At 35.7% G+C, this 19,559-nt stretch overlaps 3 protein-coding genes across 3 annotated transcripts in view; 2 read left to right on the top strand and 1 right to left on the bottom strand.

Annotated features, from left to right (window-relative positions):
- Positions 1-13: 13 nt before the first annotated feature.
- anapc15 (anaphase promoting complex subunit 15) lies at positions 14-3,932 on the bottom strand. The gene is made up of 5 exons (XM_087795374.1): positions 3,869-3,932; positions 3,603-3,724; positions 831-890; positions 602-742; positions 14-466 (listed from the first exon to the last, which is right to left on the bottom strand). Exons 2-5 carry the CDS (start codon positions 3,720-3,722, stop codon positions 419-421), a joined length of 369 nt encoding a protein of 122 aa, XP_087651500.1. The 5' UTR covers positions 3,723-3,724; positions 3,869-3,932; the 3' UTR covers positions 14-418.
- A 958-nt stretch (positions 3,933-4,890) lies between these two features.
- folr (folate receptor) lies at positions 4,891-10,441 on the top strand. Its single transcript, XM_087794898.1, has 6 exons — positions 4,891-4,961; positions 5,643-5,775; positions 6,398-6,586; positions 6,658-6,793; positions 7,787-8,049; positions 10,346-10,441. The coding sequence occupies exons 2-6, from the start codon at positions 5,647-5,649 to the stop codon at positions 10,439-10,441; spliced, it is 813 nt and encodes a 270-aa protein (XP_087651024.1). The 5' UTR covers positions 4,891-4,961; positions 5,643-5,646.
- inppl1a (inositol polyphosphate phosphatase-like 1a) overlaps positions 10,339-19,559 on the top strand; it is a 27,609-nt gene continuing 18,388 nt past the window's right edge. Inside the window, exons 1-4 of the mRNA XM_087795213.1 lie at positions 10,339-10,812; positions 18,380-18,443; positions 18,816-18,963; positions 19,053-19,134. Coding sequence (XP_087651339.1) covers positions 10,622-10,812; positions 18,380-18,443; positions 18,816-18,963; positions 19,053-19,134 — 485 coding nt within the window. The 5' untranslated portion in view covers positions 10,339-10,621. The remainder of the gene's footprint in view (positions 10,813-18,379; positions 18,444-18,815; positions 18,964-19,052; positions 19,135-19,559) is intronic.

Below are 19,559 nucleotides of genomic sequence, written 5' to 3'. Positions count from 1 at the left end.
ACCTCAGGCAATATATAACAAAGTCAAACCAATTTATTTTTTATAAACATTTGTCGCCGCTGGTTATTTAAAACAAAGTATAAAAATAGTTTTCAGACACTTGAGCCGCTTCTACATTTAGAAGGAATTTGTTCAATATCATCTGAATTTCGACGACGTTTGTGCTTCATCTGCTTTTTTTCATTCTGGTTTTATGTTCAAACACGAGGACAGTTTGACCCTCGGAAGGAAGGAATAAAAGTCGTCATGTGATGATGACAAGAGCAGGAAAAAAAAAGTGTCAGTGTTTCATGTGTGCTGCTCTTCCCGTCCAAAGCTTTAAAACTGATAAGGATTTAAAAAAAAAGTATTTCATCACACTATCCCGGTCACACACTCAAAGAAAAAAAAAGAAAAAAAAGCAGTCACCATCGAGATTTTAAATCATCCACTGGGCTTGGTCTGGGTCTGCTCCCTCCATGTCCACCTGACAAATAGAAACAAACCCACATTTATACAAAAATAAATCAGACAGAATGAAGCTCGAGCCCTCCTTCGTGGTCATATAAAAGTGGGCACATGAGCCTTTAATTTATAAAATATATGTTACAAATTAGGAAACCTCGTTGATTTCGCCATCGTCTGGTGACTCGTTGTAGTCATTCATCTCATCTATGTCCTGCATGTCTTCCTCGTCTTCCGAGTCCTCCTCCGTGTCTTCTTCGTCCTCGTCGTCTTCTTCCTCTTCCTCCTCGTAACCCGGCTGTTAATCAGGGAAAACCCATCAGCAAAAAAAGTCAAATAAAACGACAAAATTGAATTTTTAGAAATGATCACAGCAAACGAATCACCTCAAAAATAGGTTTCCCGATGGGCATTAGATTGTTGTCTTTCTCAGCAATACTCTGTAACTGAAATCAAAAAGCAAGTCATGACCATCACTTAATACAATGTATACTTCAGTATTGTGATTAGATACATTTGATTTGACGATCCAATATGACACGTTGAATTTTGTGACCATTGAAACACTGTCACAAGGTCGATAATAGTTATATTGTTTTACAATTACTTTAACTTTCAAACTTCTCATCATTCTGTGGCTTGACGGTTAAATTTGTCTGCATGTACTGTATATTGTTGTGAAAGAGATGAAAATAATTCATTAATTTGATTCAAAAAATATTTGTACATACAAAAGATCGATATGCAATTAAAAACAAAAACAAATAAAAATATATTTAAAAAAAAAAGGGTTTGAATAAGGTAGGAAGAAGTTAAAATACTTTTTAATATCCTACCTCTTCTCAATTACTCTCTGGATTGTAGCAAATTGACGCATATTTCTACACAAATATCTATAAGAAATCCACAATATATAAGCACTCATAGCAACAGATTTCTTAACTGGTGTCATACACAACATAATATTATATAATATATTATGATAATATGATGTTATATATTGAGAGACAATAGAAAATAATTCTATGGCATCGTTTCTATAGCAAAATGATAAATTCTTCTTTTATTTCTTGTATATTTTAAATGCTTGTTTAGATTGTCAGGCATGTTTTGTTTTGTTTGTGTTTTTTATTTTTTTTATTTTGAGTTTTTTGTTTTAGTTTTTTTTTTTAATCTTTTCTGTTAATTATACAAGTATGTATCTTTACATCTTTTCATATTTTTTTTATGAATATACTGTATATGTTTGAGTGTGTGTGTGGATATATAAAAATACTTTTATTTTTACAGCTGCAAAAATGTTATTTCCCTTCTTCTGATGGACATTTTCTTCTTTCATATTTTTTATTCATTTGTCTGTGTATCATACAATTTACACTGTTGAACTGTACTGGTTGTTTTATGTAAAAAATCAAAAACAAATATCTTAAAAAGCTTTAAAAATAAGATTAATTCAAGCCAATTTTCCCAGAGTAGGCCAGCATTTTTCACAACACTTTGGTAACAATTTGGGACAAACCCGCGAAAAATACAGCTTGTTTTGGCACCGGAAGTAACGAGTGAGGAGTCGACTGCAGAAGTAACTAGGATAGTATATATGTCTTCGCCGACTTCTAAACAATGGCTTCTGATATTTCAAGGGAAAACTACACACTTTGCCTTTTAATCAACCTGCTAGTCAGATGAGGATTTAATCATCTTTAAAACCTGCAAAAATATTATAAAAGTTTGCAAAATGAAGGAGGAAACACTTGAATGAAATCCTGACGTGTTTAAAGAGTTCAAGGTCACGCCGTACAGAAGTGCATGTTTATAATACTGTACGATGATAGTTAACTTAATGTGACGATACTTTTATATACTTTTATGTAACATTATGAGATGCTTTCTGAGGGTTGTGTCAGCTCATTTTTAACAAGTGATAAAACTTTATTGTCTATTTTCCTTTACAGCATCAGTCGGGCGATACTATTGTCCAGAAGCAAGAGTCACAAAGAAATAAAAACATCAAAGTTAAATCGGTTAACAGTGCAGCTGCAGTGAATAGATCAAGTTCCATATAAACCAACAATTCCATTTATTCGTACATTTTATTAGCGTATCATTTTTAATTTATTTATGTATTTTATTTGTGTATTATTCATATTTATTTGTATATTTTAATAGTGTATTATTTGTTTTTATCTGTGTATTTTATCCGTGCATCATTTGTATTTATTTGTGTATTATTTATATTTATTTGTGTATTTTGTGGTTCATCACAAGCATGGTAGAGAAATATGTTTACATACATATGAACATGTTTATAGAAATATGTAAACAGTGAATATATTATATATAAATATAATGTATATATGAGAAAATTTTTTTCTCTTTTTTATACTTAAAGGGATCATCAGTTTAAATGTATACGTGTAAGGTTTTGTTATTTATTAGCACATTAATAAGTAAGTAAGTAAGTAATATATATTTATATAGCGCTTTTCGAGACCAGGGTCACAAAGCGCTTTAACAATCAAAACAATACTCAAAACAGTACATACTTCAAAGATCAAGACAACACCGAGAACAACACAGGAGTTCGAGTAATTCAAGGAAAAGCCTGCACAAATAGAAACGTCTTAAGATGTTTCTTAAAGGAGTCAGTAGATCCATCAAGCGCAAAGAGAGAGGAAGATTGTTCCAAAGCTTAGGAGCAACAGCCTGAAAAGATTTCTCTCCTCTGGTCCTGAGCCGTGTGCGTGGAACCATAAGTAGATTCTGATCCACAGACCTCAGAGCCCGAGCTGGGGTGTAAGGCTGGATCAGATCAGTGATGTAAGGAGGAGCCTGACCATGAATAGCTCTGAAAGTAAGAACCAGAATTTTAAAGTTGATCCTGAAAGAAACTGGAAGCCAGTGAAGAGTTTTATTTATTTTTAATGCCACAAACTTGACACTTTCTCTTTACCATTTTTATTTATAGTAATTGTTGGTTCTGTTGTTTATTTGCACATTCATAAGAAAACAAATGATCTATTTTGGAATGTAAAATGATTGATTGTTGGTGCTATTGTTTATTGAAGTTGCTTCAATAGCAAATCTATAAATATTATAGTTTTAGTCTGAATCACTACAGCTTTAAAGAAACTAAAGGTTTAAATGTAGAGTTTGTTTACCCAGGCCTGGTGCTGTTGTTCCTGTTGGTGCAGCTCGGTCTCGTCCACACAGGGACGGTCCAGGTTGAACCACAAGGACTCGGTGACCCGGGGGAACAGTGAGGGGAACAGGGTGGACATGGCTGTCAAGCAAACATTAGATCAGGAATGAACGGATGAATGAAACATTATACGGCATCACGTGATATGTTGTCGATCAAAAAGTTATCTTATCTTCTTATCTAAAATAGCATAACGTCGTCTATGCAAGAAAGCAATATACGAACCGTTAAGTCCGCCGAGACTGTTTTCACTTGGATTCAAAACAAGATGAGCGGAAGCTGTTAGTGTTCCGCTTATACTTCCGTGATAAACAAACGACATCGAAAAGGTTCCGCTTTATCAAACGATCAACGGCTAAACACACACACTATTTCTTAATAATAGAAATTTCTTATATAAATTTATATTATTAAGATTAAAATTAAAAAAAATAAAAAAATAAAAAAGACAATTTCTTATATACATTTCTTATATATATTTCTTATAATCTTCTATTCATATAGAAGATGAAAATTTTACAATTTATCTAAACAACAATGAAAATAATATTGATGTGCTGGTTTTTCCCAGAGCACATGAGAGTTATGTGCAATTTAAATAAAAGTGTAATTAACATCAGAATATTAATTATTTCAAGCATTGACTATTTATACATAGAGTTTGAGTTTTATATTATTTTTCCAGTAACTCAGCAATGTATTTTCTAAATGTAATATGTTTTTTATTCGTAGTGTTTTTAATTAATATTCGTATAGACATGAAATAATTCAATTATTCAATAAAAATAAAATCAACCTTTTAAAATAGAAATGATTGAATTCAATTTTTTGGGGGGGAAAAAGGGAAATGCTTTAAAAATGTCAATGCATTAATTTGAAATAAAATAAAGAAAATATTAAACAATATTTCAACAATTCAATATTCTGGTGGCACTGATGCTATTTACTTTCATATATGATTGTTTAATTGTTAATAGAATGTGAGCATATCTTCAGGTCACGGTGCCCTTTTTACGTGTGTGAGTGTGTCAGCATGTTATTATGTCTTTTTTCTTGTCTTATCTCAAGGTCTCTCTCTCAGACACACACGCACGTGCACGTGCACAGACACACACACATGCATGCACACACCCACCTCTGGGTAGTGGGCAGTCTTCAGAGACTTTGGACTCGGACCTATAATAATTGTGCTTTACATATACAAGGTTCATCGGACGGTCCTTTTTGTCAGGGTCAGCACCTGTGGAGTTGTTGCACTCGTGCTCTCTTCAGTGTTTTCTACCCCTCATCTGGCTAAAAATCTGTAAAACCAACTCTGGTAAGTCAATAAATCGGTTTTTAATTTTGCAAATTACATTAGTAAAAGTGTGTGTTAACCATGTTTTTTTTATTTATTATTATTTATGCTAGTTATGCCGATTATCTTTTTACATAGATTGAAACCATCTATGTTTTTAAATTCAGTAACCTTTTAAACTAATCTCAATTAAATCTTGTATATAGAAAAGTTTTTTTTTTTCAAAGAAATGTTCCAAAAACGTATTTATTTTGCATTTTTTCTGTATATTAAGGTCATCGTCAGCCCTGGATAACCATTTTATGTTGTTATTTGATATAATTACCATGTAATGATTAAAGGCTCAGTTTCTAGAATAGAATAGAATAGAAAAGCTTTATTCATCCCCAGAGGGGAAACACACTTTCACAACAGCGCAGTTTAAAAAAATAAAGTGCAAGGAAAAAGAAATAATAAAAGAGATAATACAAAATAAAATAAAAACGATCTTAAGAATATACAATTATTTACAAAAATTAGAAATTTAACACTATTAACAAAATAAAATAGAATAAAATAAAATAAAATAGAAATAAAAACGGGAAAACAAAAAAAAATCTTTAAATGCCATCTTATAGGCATCTTATAGGATCTTAAATGCCATCATGGCCCAGAGGTGATATAAAGTAATATATATATATATATTTTTTCTCTTTGCTGAAGCACAATGTGGATCCTGTCACTGATGCTGGTCACCCTCGCCAGCAGCGTTCTGTCTCTGGATATGTTAAACATGTGTATGAATGGGAAACACCAAAAAGTGGAGCCTGGACCTGAAGGGAAACTGTATTCCCAGGTAAGTAACCATTATATCTTGTGAACACTTATAAGCCATGGTCACAAGACAAAAAAGGTCCAAGGCTGGTGAACTCTTGTGAAGTATCTCAAGGTCGAGTCAACATTTGATAATGAAGTCAAAACCGAAAGGATCTTAAGGAGCATTAAGAGTAAAGATTGATGTTGGAAACTGAGCGTCTTGAGAATACAAATTAAATTTAAAATAAGAGTTAGGGTTCTTAGTTTTACTCGTGTAGTGAGGGACACCTGCGTTGAAGTTACTCCGGGAGTTTATTACTCTTTATTTCTTGTTGTTCTTGTTCTTATTTTATTTTGATTTCTTTTTATGTAAAATTGCTGTGAAAAATTGCTGTATTTTCTGTGGCTATTGGAAAAAACAATTTCCCGAAGGAGACCTCCTGAGGGATCAATAAAGCCCTTAACTTACCTTACTAACCACGTACGTAAAAAACGTACCTTAAGTGCGTAACCTATGCACTTCCGTAACACACACACATCATCATGAGGACACAAACATAGTCAAGAACTACCTGTAGTAAAATGCCTGACATAATACACATAATAAGTATATATATATCCATATATTACAGAAATGATGTGTATTTATTCTCTGTCTCAAGTGCGCCCCCTGGCGTGATAATGCCTGTTGTACAGCAAACACAAGCGCCGAGGCCCACGACGACCAGTCCTACTTGTATAATTTCAACTGGAATCACTGTGGAATAATGCCTCAAAAGTGCAAGCAGCACTTCATCCAGGACACCTGCTTTTACGAGTGCTCGCCTCACCTGGGACCTTGGATTGAAGAAGCAAGTAGAAGCACATCCTCTCAGAGTTTAATGTGTTTTTAATAAACTGTAACCATGAGTGATGTGTGCAGGCGGACGAGAGCTGGCGAAAGGAGCGAATCAAAGACGTGCCTCTGTGTAAAGAGGACTGCCATGAATGGTGGGAGGATTGTAAAGATGTGACCACCTGCAAGTCTAACTGGCATAAGGGATGGGACTGGGGCTCAGGTCTGTTTATTCTCACTTAATCTTTACATTTACACTGATCCTTCAGAAGATGAAACCACATTAGATATTGTTTTAAAGCAACAATTTATCTCTAAACAAAAGAGTAACATTTAATTTGACCTAATTATATTCTTATTGTTTTATAATAATAATCATTTTTTATTATGCTTATTACGTTTTGTACGACAACGCTTGGATGTGATTACCTCTGCCAAGGAGGTCATGTGTCTGTCTGCCTAGCAAAAATAAAACGAATCTCTAATAAGTTTTTAGAAAAAAAACCATGTATAAGTATGTAAGTAAGTCATTTATATTTGTAGAGTGCTTTTCCAGACCATGGTCACAAAGCGCTTAAACAATCAAAACAAAACTCAATACAATATATACTAAGGTCAAAATAATGCAGAGAAAAACACAGGAGTCTTATAAAATCAAGGAAAAGCCTGCACGAATAAAAATGTCTTGAGATGTTTCTTGAAGAAGTCAATAAATCACAAAACACTGTCATTCACAAAGAGAAATGTGCATATTGTTGAACGTTTCTTGTTTTCTTTCCTCTAAGAAAACAAACCCAACATTTCTCTACAAATAGTTGACAACAATAAATCACATGTTAAATTAATATTTAAATGGCTTGTGCGATGAAAATCACAAAGTAAACAAGAACAGAAATCAAAGCAAACAATACTTTAGTCAGTGCAAACGGCATGACTTATTCGTAATGAATAAATAAAAAAAACTAAGCCAAATAAACCAAATAGATCAAATCTAATGGCCATAAAACACATGCACTGCCATTTAATTTGAGCACTAAAGCAATACAAACCTAACAAGCGCAATGTTGCATCGTAAATCAAATATCATCAAGCTTTGTTTAATGGATTTATATCAAGAATACATAAAGGTTTCCACTTTCTTAAATCCCTTTTTTAGGCACAAAGATTCATCTTTCAATCACTCTTTTCATCTTCTTCTTCTTCTTCTTCTTCACAGGAGTCAATCAGTGCCCTTTTAACATGACGTGCAGAAAATGGACGGAGGTTTTCCCGACACCCAAGTCCATGTGTGAACAAATCTGGTCCAACTCCTACCTCTACACAGACGACTCTAGAACCTCAGGCCGCTGCATGCAGCTCTGGTTCAAAGGATCCAACCCCAACAAGAAGGTGGCGGAGTACTACATAAAAAACGGAGGGGGACATCTGAGCTTCAGCCTGGCGACGATGATCCTTCTGACAACTTCATCGTACATGATGGTCGTTTCCTCCTGAATACAATGCTCTCATCTGTGTATCCTGTTTGCCGTTCCACAAATAAAACACTAAACAAATCAGTTTATTCTTGTTTATTTCTCTTGTTTAATAAGAGGAGCTTTCGATAGACTGAAGGTGACCATCCTACCTTTGACACCAAATGAGTGTCCTGACCTGTAAAATATTCTCCTGTGGTCCTCTTAATTCTTCAACGTCTTGGTGATCGAGTAGTTTAGTCTATACATCTCAGTTGTGTTTATCTGAGCGAAGACCCTGAGAAGATTGTCTCAGACGAAAGAACACCATGTATGTTTTAAGCGTTGGTTAAAAGACGTCAACTGAAAACCCAGTCATGGAAACATCCAGGGTTTTAATATATCTTTATAGCATGTAATAAAAACTGTAATTGCTAGTTACCTCCAGTCATGGGCCACTTTATCTACACATAAACAAGATGAGTTAAGAAATGCAGCATGGCCTTCTTTAAAAGAATACGTTTCAGTCAAATTTAAGAAGATGATTAATTCTCTAAGCTCTAATATATATAGTATCACCAAAAATAGTTCTAGGAAGAAGTCCTGCCCTTTGACTGTATTTATGTGTCAAGATTATGTATAAACCAACAATTCCATTTATATATTTTGTATTTATTCGTACATTTTATTAGCGTATCATTTTTAATTTATTCATGTATTTTATTTGTGTATTATTCATATTTATTTGTATATTTTAATAGTGTATTATTTGTATTTATCTGTGTATTTTATCAGTGAATTATTTGTCTGTATTTGTGTATTATTTGTGTATTTTGTGGTTCATCACAAGCATAGTAGAGAAATATGTTTACATATATATGCACATGTTTATAGAAATATGTTAACAGTGAATATATTTTAATGTATATCCGTTTAACTCGCAAAACACTTGATGATTAATTTATTCGATCGCTGGTAACTGAATCTTAGGTTGATGATCGTCGCCTTAATTGTTTTTTTATTTTTTATCTTTGAATCATATCAGGTATCAGCTTGTGTCAACCAAATAGCATGGATCGCCAATAACTTTTGAATTACGTTGAATTTTGCCTGTATTATATATATGATAGAATATAATTTGGTAAATCTTGTGTGAATAAGAGTTACGTTGTTTTGCTATCTAATGATTCAGTGACATCTTGTGGTTTCTCGCGGTATTAAATTATACCTTAATCTTTTTTCTTAACGTTAACAATAATAACAAAATAGAGTACTGTATATCCAAAGGATCCTAACTTATAGAACTTGTTTGGTTTAGTTTTCTTAAGAATTTAATCAGAGAATCTAACTGTAAGAATAAAAAAACTAAATGACATTTCTACCTCAATTGTTTTGGTTTCGTAAGCTGGCAGACCTGAGAAACCACGTGACCAAAGTTCGAGTCTGACGTAACTGCTTCATATATTGAATTACAAGAATGTAATGATCGGTCCCTCATGTTTCGGTGAATATTTTTGGATGGATATACTGTATTTTTGTATTTATGTAAACTGTGTTATTCTTTGAAACTCGTGCATTTTGTGTATGGTCCTCTCTAACCTCTAAAAAAACCATTTTACAAATGAATACATACGTATTGTATCGCCAAAAACTTTTCTGGGCAAAGTCTGGCCCTTTGACTGTACAGTATTTATGTGACCGCAGTATGAGGTCAAGATCATGTATACACCAACAATTTATTTTTCATTTATTTTAATTATTTATTAGTAATCTCTAAATACAATATGGTTTTGGGTTTATCATATTGGTCCTCTACTTTTGTCATTTTTGTGAGGATTTATTGGGCCCTTCAAAAGAGACACATGTTGATCTTTTGAATTTGTTTACTTACTTACTTATATATATTATTTTCTATATAAAATACAATAAAAAACAATTTAAGCATATTTAGCTTGATTTTATTACTTGGTTTTATAGTTTTTACTCCAACTAAAATATTGTTTTCAAAATTATGTTTTTTAAATGACATTTTCAAAATGGATATTGATAATATTCTGGCGCATAACAGTGATTTATCCTTTAATGTAATCATAGTAGAACGAACTAAACAACAAGCCATTTGTTTTTTTGTGTAATTACGCGTTAAGAAAGCCAAATAAAGTTCCCATTTTAACAGGAATAGGAGTTTTTAATTTTATTTTTAATGTTTCCCGCTTTACACTTTATTTTGAAACGTCAGACCAGAAGTACAAAGTCTCCTCGTCCATCAAACGTGACGCGGGCTCCCGAGCTCCCTCTGGATCTACAGACTCGGATTTCCGCAGGACTGGGAAGCGACAGAGGAGGGCGGCGCGTCTTTCGGGGACCGAGGAAACGACAGCCACAGGGCAAACTCAACAACTTTCAAGAAGTCTTTTTGAAACATTACTTTTCAACTCTTTTGACAACAAAAAAAACGCGCGGCTCGATCTACTTTTTATTTTCCCAGCCGCGCTTTCCACTACTTTCACCCCGAGGATCCGCTTCTTCTCTCGGGTGGACTTTTCAGGAGGAGTCGGGAAGTTGAGCTGAAGTTGACGCCGGTTGGAAGGGCTGTGGCCATGGCCGGGGGAGGTGGTGGTGGTGCTGGTGGTGGAGGGGTTTCTCCACTGGGGCCCGCACCGCCGATGTGGTATCACCGGGACCTGAGTCGAGCGGCGGCCGAGGAGCTGCTCGCTCGAGCCGGGAGAGACGGCAGCTTCCTGGTGCGGGACAGCGAGAGCGTCAACGGAGCCTACGCTTTGTGTGTCCTGTGAGTATAAAGTCGATTAAAAAAAGTCACTTTTCTAACACAAATATCATCATTTCGATGCTTCAATCTTCCCAAACTTGTTGTTGTTGTTCACTCGTGTCAAACTTAATATGCTTGTGTTGACTGACTCCTGGAAGATGGGGTGAGTGGGAGGGAGGAAGACAAGACTGTCTGCCAAGAGACAAGAGTTTTGGGGTTGTCCCCCCTTTTTTTCTGACGTGTGTGATGTGGTCCTCTGGACGGGACACCCAGCTGTGGTCCTGGAACTAATGACTAGTGTGTTGAGGATATACAAGCATCCCAGCTCAGGCTGCTGCTCCTTCTAAGAGACTTAGTTAAGTGAGCCTCAAGTGGTCATTATCTTTCGGTCCATCCATCCTGGACATACAAGACCAGCTTAGATAGGATCGTTCTTTCTGAAAACTAGGGGTGTGTATCAGAAAGAGTACTGTGTATATACGATACTTATCGCGATAAAGAGGTAGTTATACGATACATATCACGATTCAGAGGTGACTGTATGATACACATCAGGATACAAAGGTGGCTATACAATATTTATCGCGATACAGAGGTGGCTATACGATACACATCAGGATACAAAGGTGGCTATACAATATTTATCGCGATACAGAGGTGGCTATACGATACACATCAGGATACAAAGGTGGCTATACAATATTTATCGCGATACAGAGGTGGCTATACGATACACATCAGGATATGAAGGTGGCTATACGATACATATCACAATTCAGAGGTGACTATATGATGCATATCACGATTCAGAGGTGGCTATACAATATTTATCACGATACAAAGGTGGCTATACGATACATATCGCATACAGATGTGGTTATTCGATACACATCATGATACAGAGGTGACTATACGATACACATCATGATACAGAGGTGGCTATACGATACACATCAGGATACAGAGGTGGCTATACAATACACATCATGATACAGAAGTGACTATACGATACACATCAGGATACAGAGGTGACTATACAATACACATCAGGATACAGAGGTGACTATACGATACACATCATGATACAGAGGTGACTATACAATAGACATCACGATACAAAGGTCGCGAGACGATACACATCGCAATAAAGAGGTGGCTATACAATACGTATTGCGATACAGATGTGGCTATACAGTACGTATTGCGATACAGAGGTGGCTATACAATACACATCACAATACAGAGCTGGCTATACGATACATATTGTGATAAAGAGTTGGCTATCCGATACACATCAAAATACAGATGTGGCTATACGATACACATCAGGATACAGTGGTGGTTATACGATGCACATCACAATACAGAGGTGGCTATACAATACGTACATCACGATACAGAGGCGGTTATACGATACGTATTGCAATACAGACGCATGCTGGACTCGACTGTATCCTCTCGCCCTAAGCAATCTCCGGCATCTCGCAGGATATTATTGTTCCTTCAGCTGTGGAGGAATTATTGACTGCTGCCGTCTAGCGGCTGAAAGTTTAATTCCTAAACAAGAATTGACAAAAAGTGTTAATATTTGAATGTAAATCGTTTTTTTTTTTCAAGTTTAATATTGCAGAATGGTACCGAAGCAAAGTCCTAATTGAAAACTGTTGGTTATCGAAACGGTATCGTCAAAAGTGGTGCAATGTATCGTTATATCTATATTTTTTCACACCTAGTAAAAAGATGCTTGATTTAAATAGTCTCAAGTTTTTTTTTCTAATATCTATTTTTTTTTTCCTATAAAAACCTGACTTGATTGTAGTTTAAAACATGGCTTGTATTCACTAGTCAACCAGTTCATTGTGAACTTGACCTCTGACTCATACAAGTCGACTGAGGCGAAGAGAACGACTGCAATATGTTCCAAGTTACTCACCCGCCGCCCTCGGCCTCATCACCGATGCAGCGATTGCTCGACAGGAAGTGAGAAGTACCATGCGACTCTGATATTGACTTGACCTACATCCCCCATCAGATGGTTTAGCCAACACAGACCTTGTTGTCAATGTGTCTCTGATTGTGCTGTGTGTAAACATTCGGTGGAGATGTGAGTGTAACTTATCCTTCATCCTCTCAATCTTCCTGTTGTGCGTATTAAGATCAAGAACATTTTATTCTCCTTTGTGTAAATTATTTATTTTTTAATCATTTTTCCAAGATGGCCGTGCTCTAGTTAAACAGCTTCTTTGATAGCAAGAAAAACATGGATATGGATTATTTAGACTTTATTTTTTCTCTATAGAAACATGAAGTAAAGCTCTTCTGATCTTGATTAACTTACAGTAATTTAAACTGTATTAGCATTATTAGCATCATTTGTTAAAATTAATTGAATCTAATTTATGAAGAACTAATCACCATTTAATGACTAGTCTCTAATGTCAGTAGGTCAATTTTTCCTTCCTCTCCTCTTTAATCCACTTCCTAATATTCCTAAATCCATCCTTATTTATGTCAGATTTTTATAGATCACATGTCACAATAGCATTTTCTACATGTGACAACAAACACTGGAAAGAACACATCACCTGAACAATACCGCTCACTTCCTTTTCCTCCACTTCTTTGTTCTAAATGATCTGTTGTTCCGGAATATTTTTTAAATAAGTATATATTTTAAGCTAATTTTCAACAGAAGATCCCTGATTTATAAGCGTAAATCTTGCGCATGCAAACAGACTAGGAGGTGGAGCTGAGAGACTGATAACTTCCACTTCAAACCATCTTAAAATATATTGACTGCGATTTTTCGGAACATTTTCTAATGTCGAGGCTTCAATATAAGATGGACGTTACAGACGAGCAGTATGGAGATATTTGGATGTTTTAATTGTGTATTTTTATACGAAGAAAAAGATGGAAACAAATGAGCTCTGGTTCTCTACATTAAAATGAACATACATTTTTGTCTATAACTATACAAAGGAACAGATTACTCTGAAAATACTCCCATGAAAATGACTGTATATTGAATTTTGGGTCAACTGAGATACTCCTAATTTAAGGAATATATACATTTGCTTTCATGTTATTAAAGTGGAGTTGATTCATAATTCAATGGTTTTTGCACTTTTATGGATGATGTAAGATCATCATTCCATTTCTCACTGTAATCATTTTGTAGATAATCATTTTGGACTGAGTGTAATATGTATCTTAAAATAGACACTTGTATACTCTTTATGTTCCTGCATCACATGACCCAGCTGATGGCGTGGAACCACCACATCCAGACATGATCACATGTGGGTACGTGTGGAGAAGCACATGCTAGACTGTCAAAAAGAAGGCGAGAACATACAAGTTTTAGTTGGTTTTTTTTAGGTGTTTATCTCACTTTTACTTCAAAAATAGATAGATGTTAAAACGTGTAATTACATCTGAATCCCAACAATCAAAGGTTGCAGAAGTAGAAACTGAGAATCTGATATGAAACTAACGTTTCTTTCTCATGTACTGAAAACAAGAGATCCAGTTTTTTTGCTACGTTTGCTTTAAATGGGTATATTATTATATTTTATTCAAACTAAACGAGTCTTCACAATCTTCTCTACATTCACTTTTCTGCGTTGTGTGGAAATCTCTACAATAGTGGTGTCATCGTAGGGCTTGAAACTAAATCACAACTTACTTTAGTGGGGAAGAAAAACGTTTAAACAAATTATATTCAATGTTTTTTACCTTTATTGCGGATGCAACAATCAATCTACAAGCAAATATTTACTGTTTTACCTTTGAAGCCAAAATTCACGATCAGTCGCTGCGCAAAAATAAACAAGTTGCCAAATTGTCTGTGTCAGGATGTATGAGTTTGTTTCCCATATCCTCAATCTATCATAGTTATTATTTTTTTTTAGCTTTCATCAAATTCCTTTCCTTTTAAAAACATGTGCAACAATCAGACATTTTCTACTACAAATGTCTAAATGTATATATAGTATTGACTGTGAAAATTTAAATTTTCTGGTCAATTTAACCAATTTTTTGTTGTTTTAAAACCCTTGATCGGTGACGAAACGGTCCAGAAAACCGTCAAGTTGTTTTACAATGAAACCTAAACTAAAACTTTCCGTATGTGTGCGAAGCGGCAGAAGATGTTTTTTTTGTGTATTTGGAGTGAAGGGCCATGTCATTGTTTTCTGCCGAGCTGACCTGTGATTTACACAGACGCACACTTCCTTTTCTGCCGGTCGTCTGATGCAGCAGCAGCTTGTTTAGGAAGCGTTTCCACTCTCCTTTTGTCTAAAATAAGACGAGGATCTTTGTGTCACAGTTACAAAAGACGTTTGTTCCCCTTGCTGAACGTTTTTAGGAACTGCTGTATAAGAATGACACCGAGTTTGTGCTGAGATAGTTGGTCCTCCGGAGGATTTATTGTACCCTTTATCAATACAGGATGTGAAGAAATTGTGAACATTTAATTTCTTGAGGATTATTCAGGAAGTTTTTCTGGTGTTGGTCGAGCGGTTGGCTCAGTTGAATTACAATAAGAGGATATTTTGTGCCACTTTTGTTCCTCCTGTTTGGTACTCTCTGTTAGTGCAGTTTATACTTGTTAAAAAATGATTTATGATACACTTATTCTCAGTCGGTTGTGCTCTTTCTTCGTGTGTAGTTTGACTAGCACTTAATCTAGATTTAGTTGTGGTTAAAAAAAATGAGATTAAAAACACGCTCCGGTGTCCTTCGTGTTTAATTTTTCATCTGCCATCGCAAACCTTCCCTAAAGAAGTTTATTTTCTTAATCCGTTTGTTGTGTCCAAAACCATTTGAGATGTATGACCTTTTATAATTTAGGCTTCCTGTGTTCAATAGGAATAATATTGTTCCTGTTGTGGTGTTTTTAACTTGAAAGTCAATTGTAATAACTTGTAATACTTAAGAGGAAGCAATTTCAGGAAGTTTTTTTTTGTTTTCAAGCAGCAAACCATATCAATCTAAATTCTGAGATTTAAAAGATGTGATTTAATAATAATTAATAATTTTGTTTTGGTGCATTTAAAGTACGTTTTGTATCAAATATATACAACGTAATAAAGGAGCATTTGCACCTGAGTATTCAGATCGATTGTTATTATGAATATTACATACAGCTTTGAGGATTATTATGTAGCATGTACTTTATGTGTATTTGTTGTTGAAGGAGAATCAAAGGATACAAGTAATTAAGTTCATCCATGTAACATGATCCTTGTATGTTTGAGGTCTAGTTAGTTTGCATTACTTTGCATCATTTGTTTATATCGTTCTGTTTGATAGAAAACATTAAAACGAAGATGTAAGTTAGTCATTGATCTATTTTATATTTCCATTATCTTTGTTTGTGTTAAAGTCTAGTGAGAGCTTCAACCTTTGGTCAACCCAATACTTGTTAATGACAGCGACACACATTTCGGCCGCACACCAATGGCCTCCTGCCACAGTGTTTGCTTGTCAAATTAAGCATTACACGTCCAGGCCACTGAGCAGACATGAAAATCGTTGAGCTCCAGATTGTGACTCCGGGCATGGCCTCGTGGTCATTGATGCAAAAAATAAAAATGCAAATTCGAAGACTGACACAGAGTGGAAGATGAGTTTAAGTTATTTCAATGTTTAAGTTCAAGGTTGGAAGAATGTTTAGCAGAATCTAAAAATAGTTCATTGTTGTATTTAGTTGCACTAAACGTATCAAAAAATAGAGAAAATGAAGTTGATGTATTTTTAAACAGACGAGACTGGTTTTAGGAGCTGAACAAACGATTATTTGTTTTGTGTTGAATGATCAAAGAAACCGCTTGTTTACACCATATTATCTCCATAACAGAAGGTTAACTTGGGTGAGTTGTTATATCATCATCAGCAGTGATGTCATCTGATACCTCGCTTAAACTTTCATTGCAAGTGATTGAATATGGATTAGTGTTTTGTTTATATTACAATCGCAGTTAAATAAAGAATTAAGTCACCTTAGTTACTAAAAGAAATATTGTTGATTTATAAAAAAAACGTGTACCTTCTTTCAGTATTTTGAACAGTGTAACTGTTACTCTGTTCTTAGTTCTCACAAAATACATGTCCACTTAATTCATACTACACAAGTTCCATAATGCAATGCAACAGTTTAAAACGGTCTGAAATCTTGGAAAACAAGAGGTTAGTAGAGCTGACTCCATTATGATGCAATAATGGCTTCACTCCTCCCCCGGCCAGTTGTAATCACGCCCGCTTTGTTTATACAACGAGTCCCTTGGAGGTGGAGACTTTGTGGATCGATGACGCGTGGTGACAAACCTTGATGTGTGACCAATGACAATAGAGTGGGTTTGGTTAGAGCAAATAAGATTTTATCTGCAGAATTTTTTTTTGTTTTCAGTGGGCGGGGCTTAAGCAAATACTCTAATGTAAATATTTCAGTGAAAAGAGAGTTTTGTACAAACGGACAAATACTGATGAGTACAATAGAGGTCCAAGATCTATTTAAGACACACTTAAACCTACACATTAGTTGCCCTTTAAGTCGTATTTGCCTCATCTTTATGCAGCAATATGAACTTAAACATGCACTCTTAATAAATATGTTACAAGGATGTGATAAAAGGTTTTCTATCAAAAGTTACATCTTACTGTCTCCCTCAATTCAATGTAATGCTATTTAAAGTTTCAAATCAACACAGTTTACGATCCAAACAACGCTTTATAGGAGAAAAGAAAAAAACTGATTGAGCAACAGTGGCACAGAAAAACATTTTTTCATGGGCAGAAACTTCGAGCAGAACCAGACTCGGTGTCGGCTGTCTTTTGTTGTGACTAGCTGGGAGGGAGAAAGAGGGGGAAAAAGGAGATGAGAGACGGGGAAATGAACAAGTCCAGACAAAAGTCAGGAAAGTCATTTGAATAATGGACTCAAATAAAAAAGGAAAGTAGCAAAAATCAATCAAATCTTGGGAAAAAATTGGGAGGAATGTATACTTATTATTCTATCCTACATCTCTGTAGAAGCTATAACATCCATTTAGATGTGTGACTTATTCATCATTCAACGACTCCATGTAGTGAACACCCACTGCCAAAGACAGGCATTGTACGGCAGATATGATGGTACCAGTCGGTTAACAAGCTGCTGTGTTTAACTCTTTCTTTGCCACGTTTGTATCCATTCTATCGTACAAAGCAGCCTGACCTTTATATTTTTTCCTATAAACCATGCAAAACAGACTCGTATAAATAGTAAAATGTATTTTTTTGGGGGCATTTTTGTGTCAGTAAGTGTTGACGTTCTCCGTTAGAGAGAGTTCTACTGTATCGGGCTACTGTAAGACTAAAGCCTCGCTCCTGTGACGGACAGCAACAGGTTGAATCCCTACAACCTCTCGAAACCCCCTCATGCTCAGACATCAACACACAGACAGACATCAATAGAGGTCAGGAACATGTGTGTATGCGCACATATTGGAACAAAAATAGAACAAGGCCTGAAAAAATGTTTCCGCACAAAACCCCCACACACGGCGCTTTTAACCCTTTTTTTTTATTGTGTTTCTTTCCTCAGATTCCAGAAGCACGTCCACACCTACAGAATTCTCCCGGATGAAGAAGGTTTTCTGGCCGTGCAGGTACAGCAAAAGTTGCTGAGGTGTTTTGTGGCAGCTCTACTTGTGTCTGCCAGGGATGCTTTTGTTGGCTCCAGACCTTTTCACCGACACACACATGCAGACACAAATGCCAACAGCAGTCTCTTTGTGTCCAACAGCTGTGGAATCCCCACCGCCGCGACCACTTGCTACACAAGCAACACACACCTCACAATCACGTGCACACACACGCCAGCATGTGCAGCCACATCACAGCAAACTATAGACTGTTGGATGACTTTACTTTTTACGTTTTCCTGACAAATGTTTTTCTTTCCCATGTTTTTCTTTGAATTATATATGTTGCTTTGTCACTGTTGAATTCATGTAGATCTTCTTTCTTACCTCGCATAGACCTCTCAAGGCGTGCAGCCCAAGCGCTTTAAAACACTTCCAGAGCTGGTGTCATTATATCTGCAGCCCAGTCAGGGTTTGGTAACAACTCTGCTTTACACTGTGGACCGCGAGGAAACTGCTGTCAGCGATGACCGCGATTATTCTGGTATTTTTTAACCGCTTTTAAAACAAGTATAATTTATTAAATTGAGATTTATAGCGAACCTTTTTTTCCCCTCTCTCTGTGATGGATAGATGGAGAGGATGAGAAGCCCCCTCTCCCGCCTCGCTCCGCCTCTACCTCCACCCCCCCAGGACCCGAGACTCCTACTGAAAGGTACGCCGACGAAAACATCGACTACACTTTCCGTGGTCTGAAGGTTACAAGAGCGAAGTCCATTATGACGTAATAATGGCTTCGCTCCTCCTCCAGCCAGGCTGTAATCACGTCCCGCTTCGTTTATACAACGAGTTCCTTAGAGGTGGAGTCTTCTGGGGTTGATGACGCTCGGTGACAAACCTTGATGTTTGACCAATCACATCAGAGTGGGTGTGGTTATGGTAAACTAGATTTCATCTCCAGAGAAACCATGTTTTTTCGGTGGGTGGAGCTTAAGCACATTTTCTAATGTAAATATTTCAATGAAAAGAGAGTTTTGTACAAACCGACACATAGTAATGAGCACAATAGAGTTTTACATCTATTTAAGACACACTTGAAGTACATGTTGAGACCTTGTAATCCCTCCTCACACTCTTCAT

The sequence above is a fragment of the Callionymus lyra genome, chromosome 7 (assembly GCF_982586985.1).
Source record: "Callionymus lyra chromosome 7, fCalLyr1.hap1.1, whole genome shotgun sequence".
Classification (NCBI taxonomy): Eukaryota; Metazoa; Chordata; class Actinopteri; order Syngnathiformes; family Callionymidae; genus Callionymus; species Callionymus lyra.
Note: the sequence above shows the minus strand (reverse complement) of the source record. Positions and strands in the feature narration are given on the sequence as shown.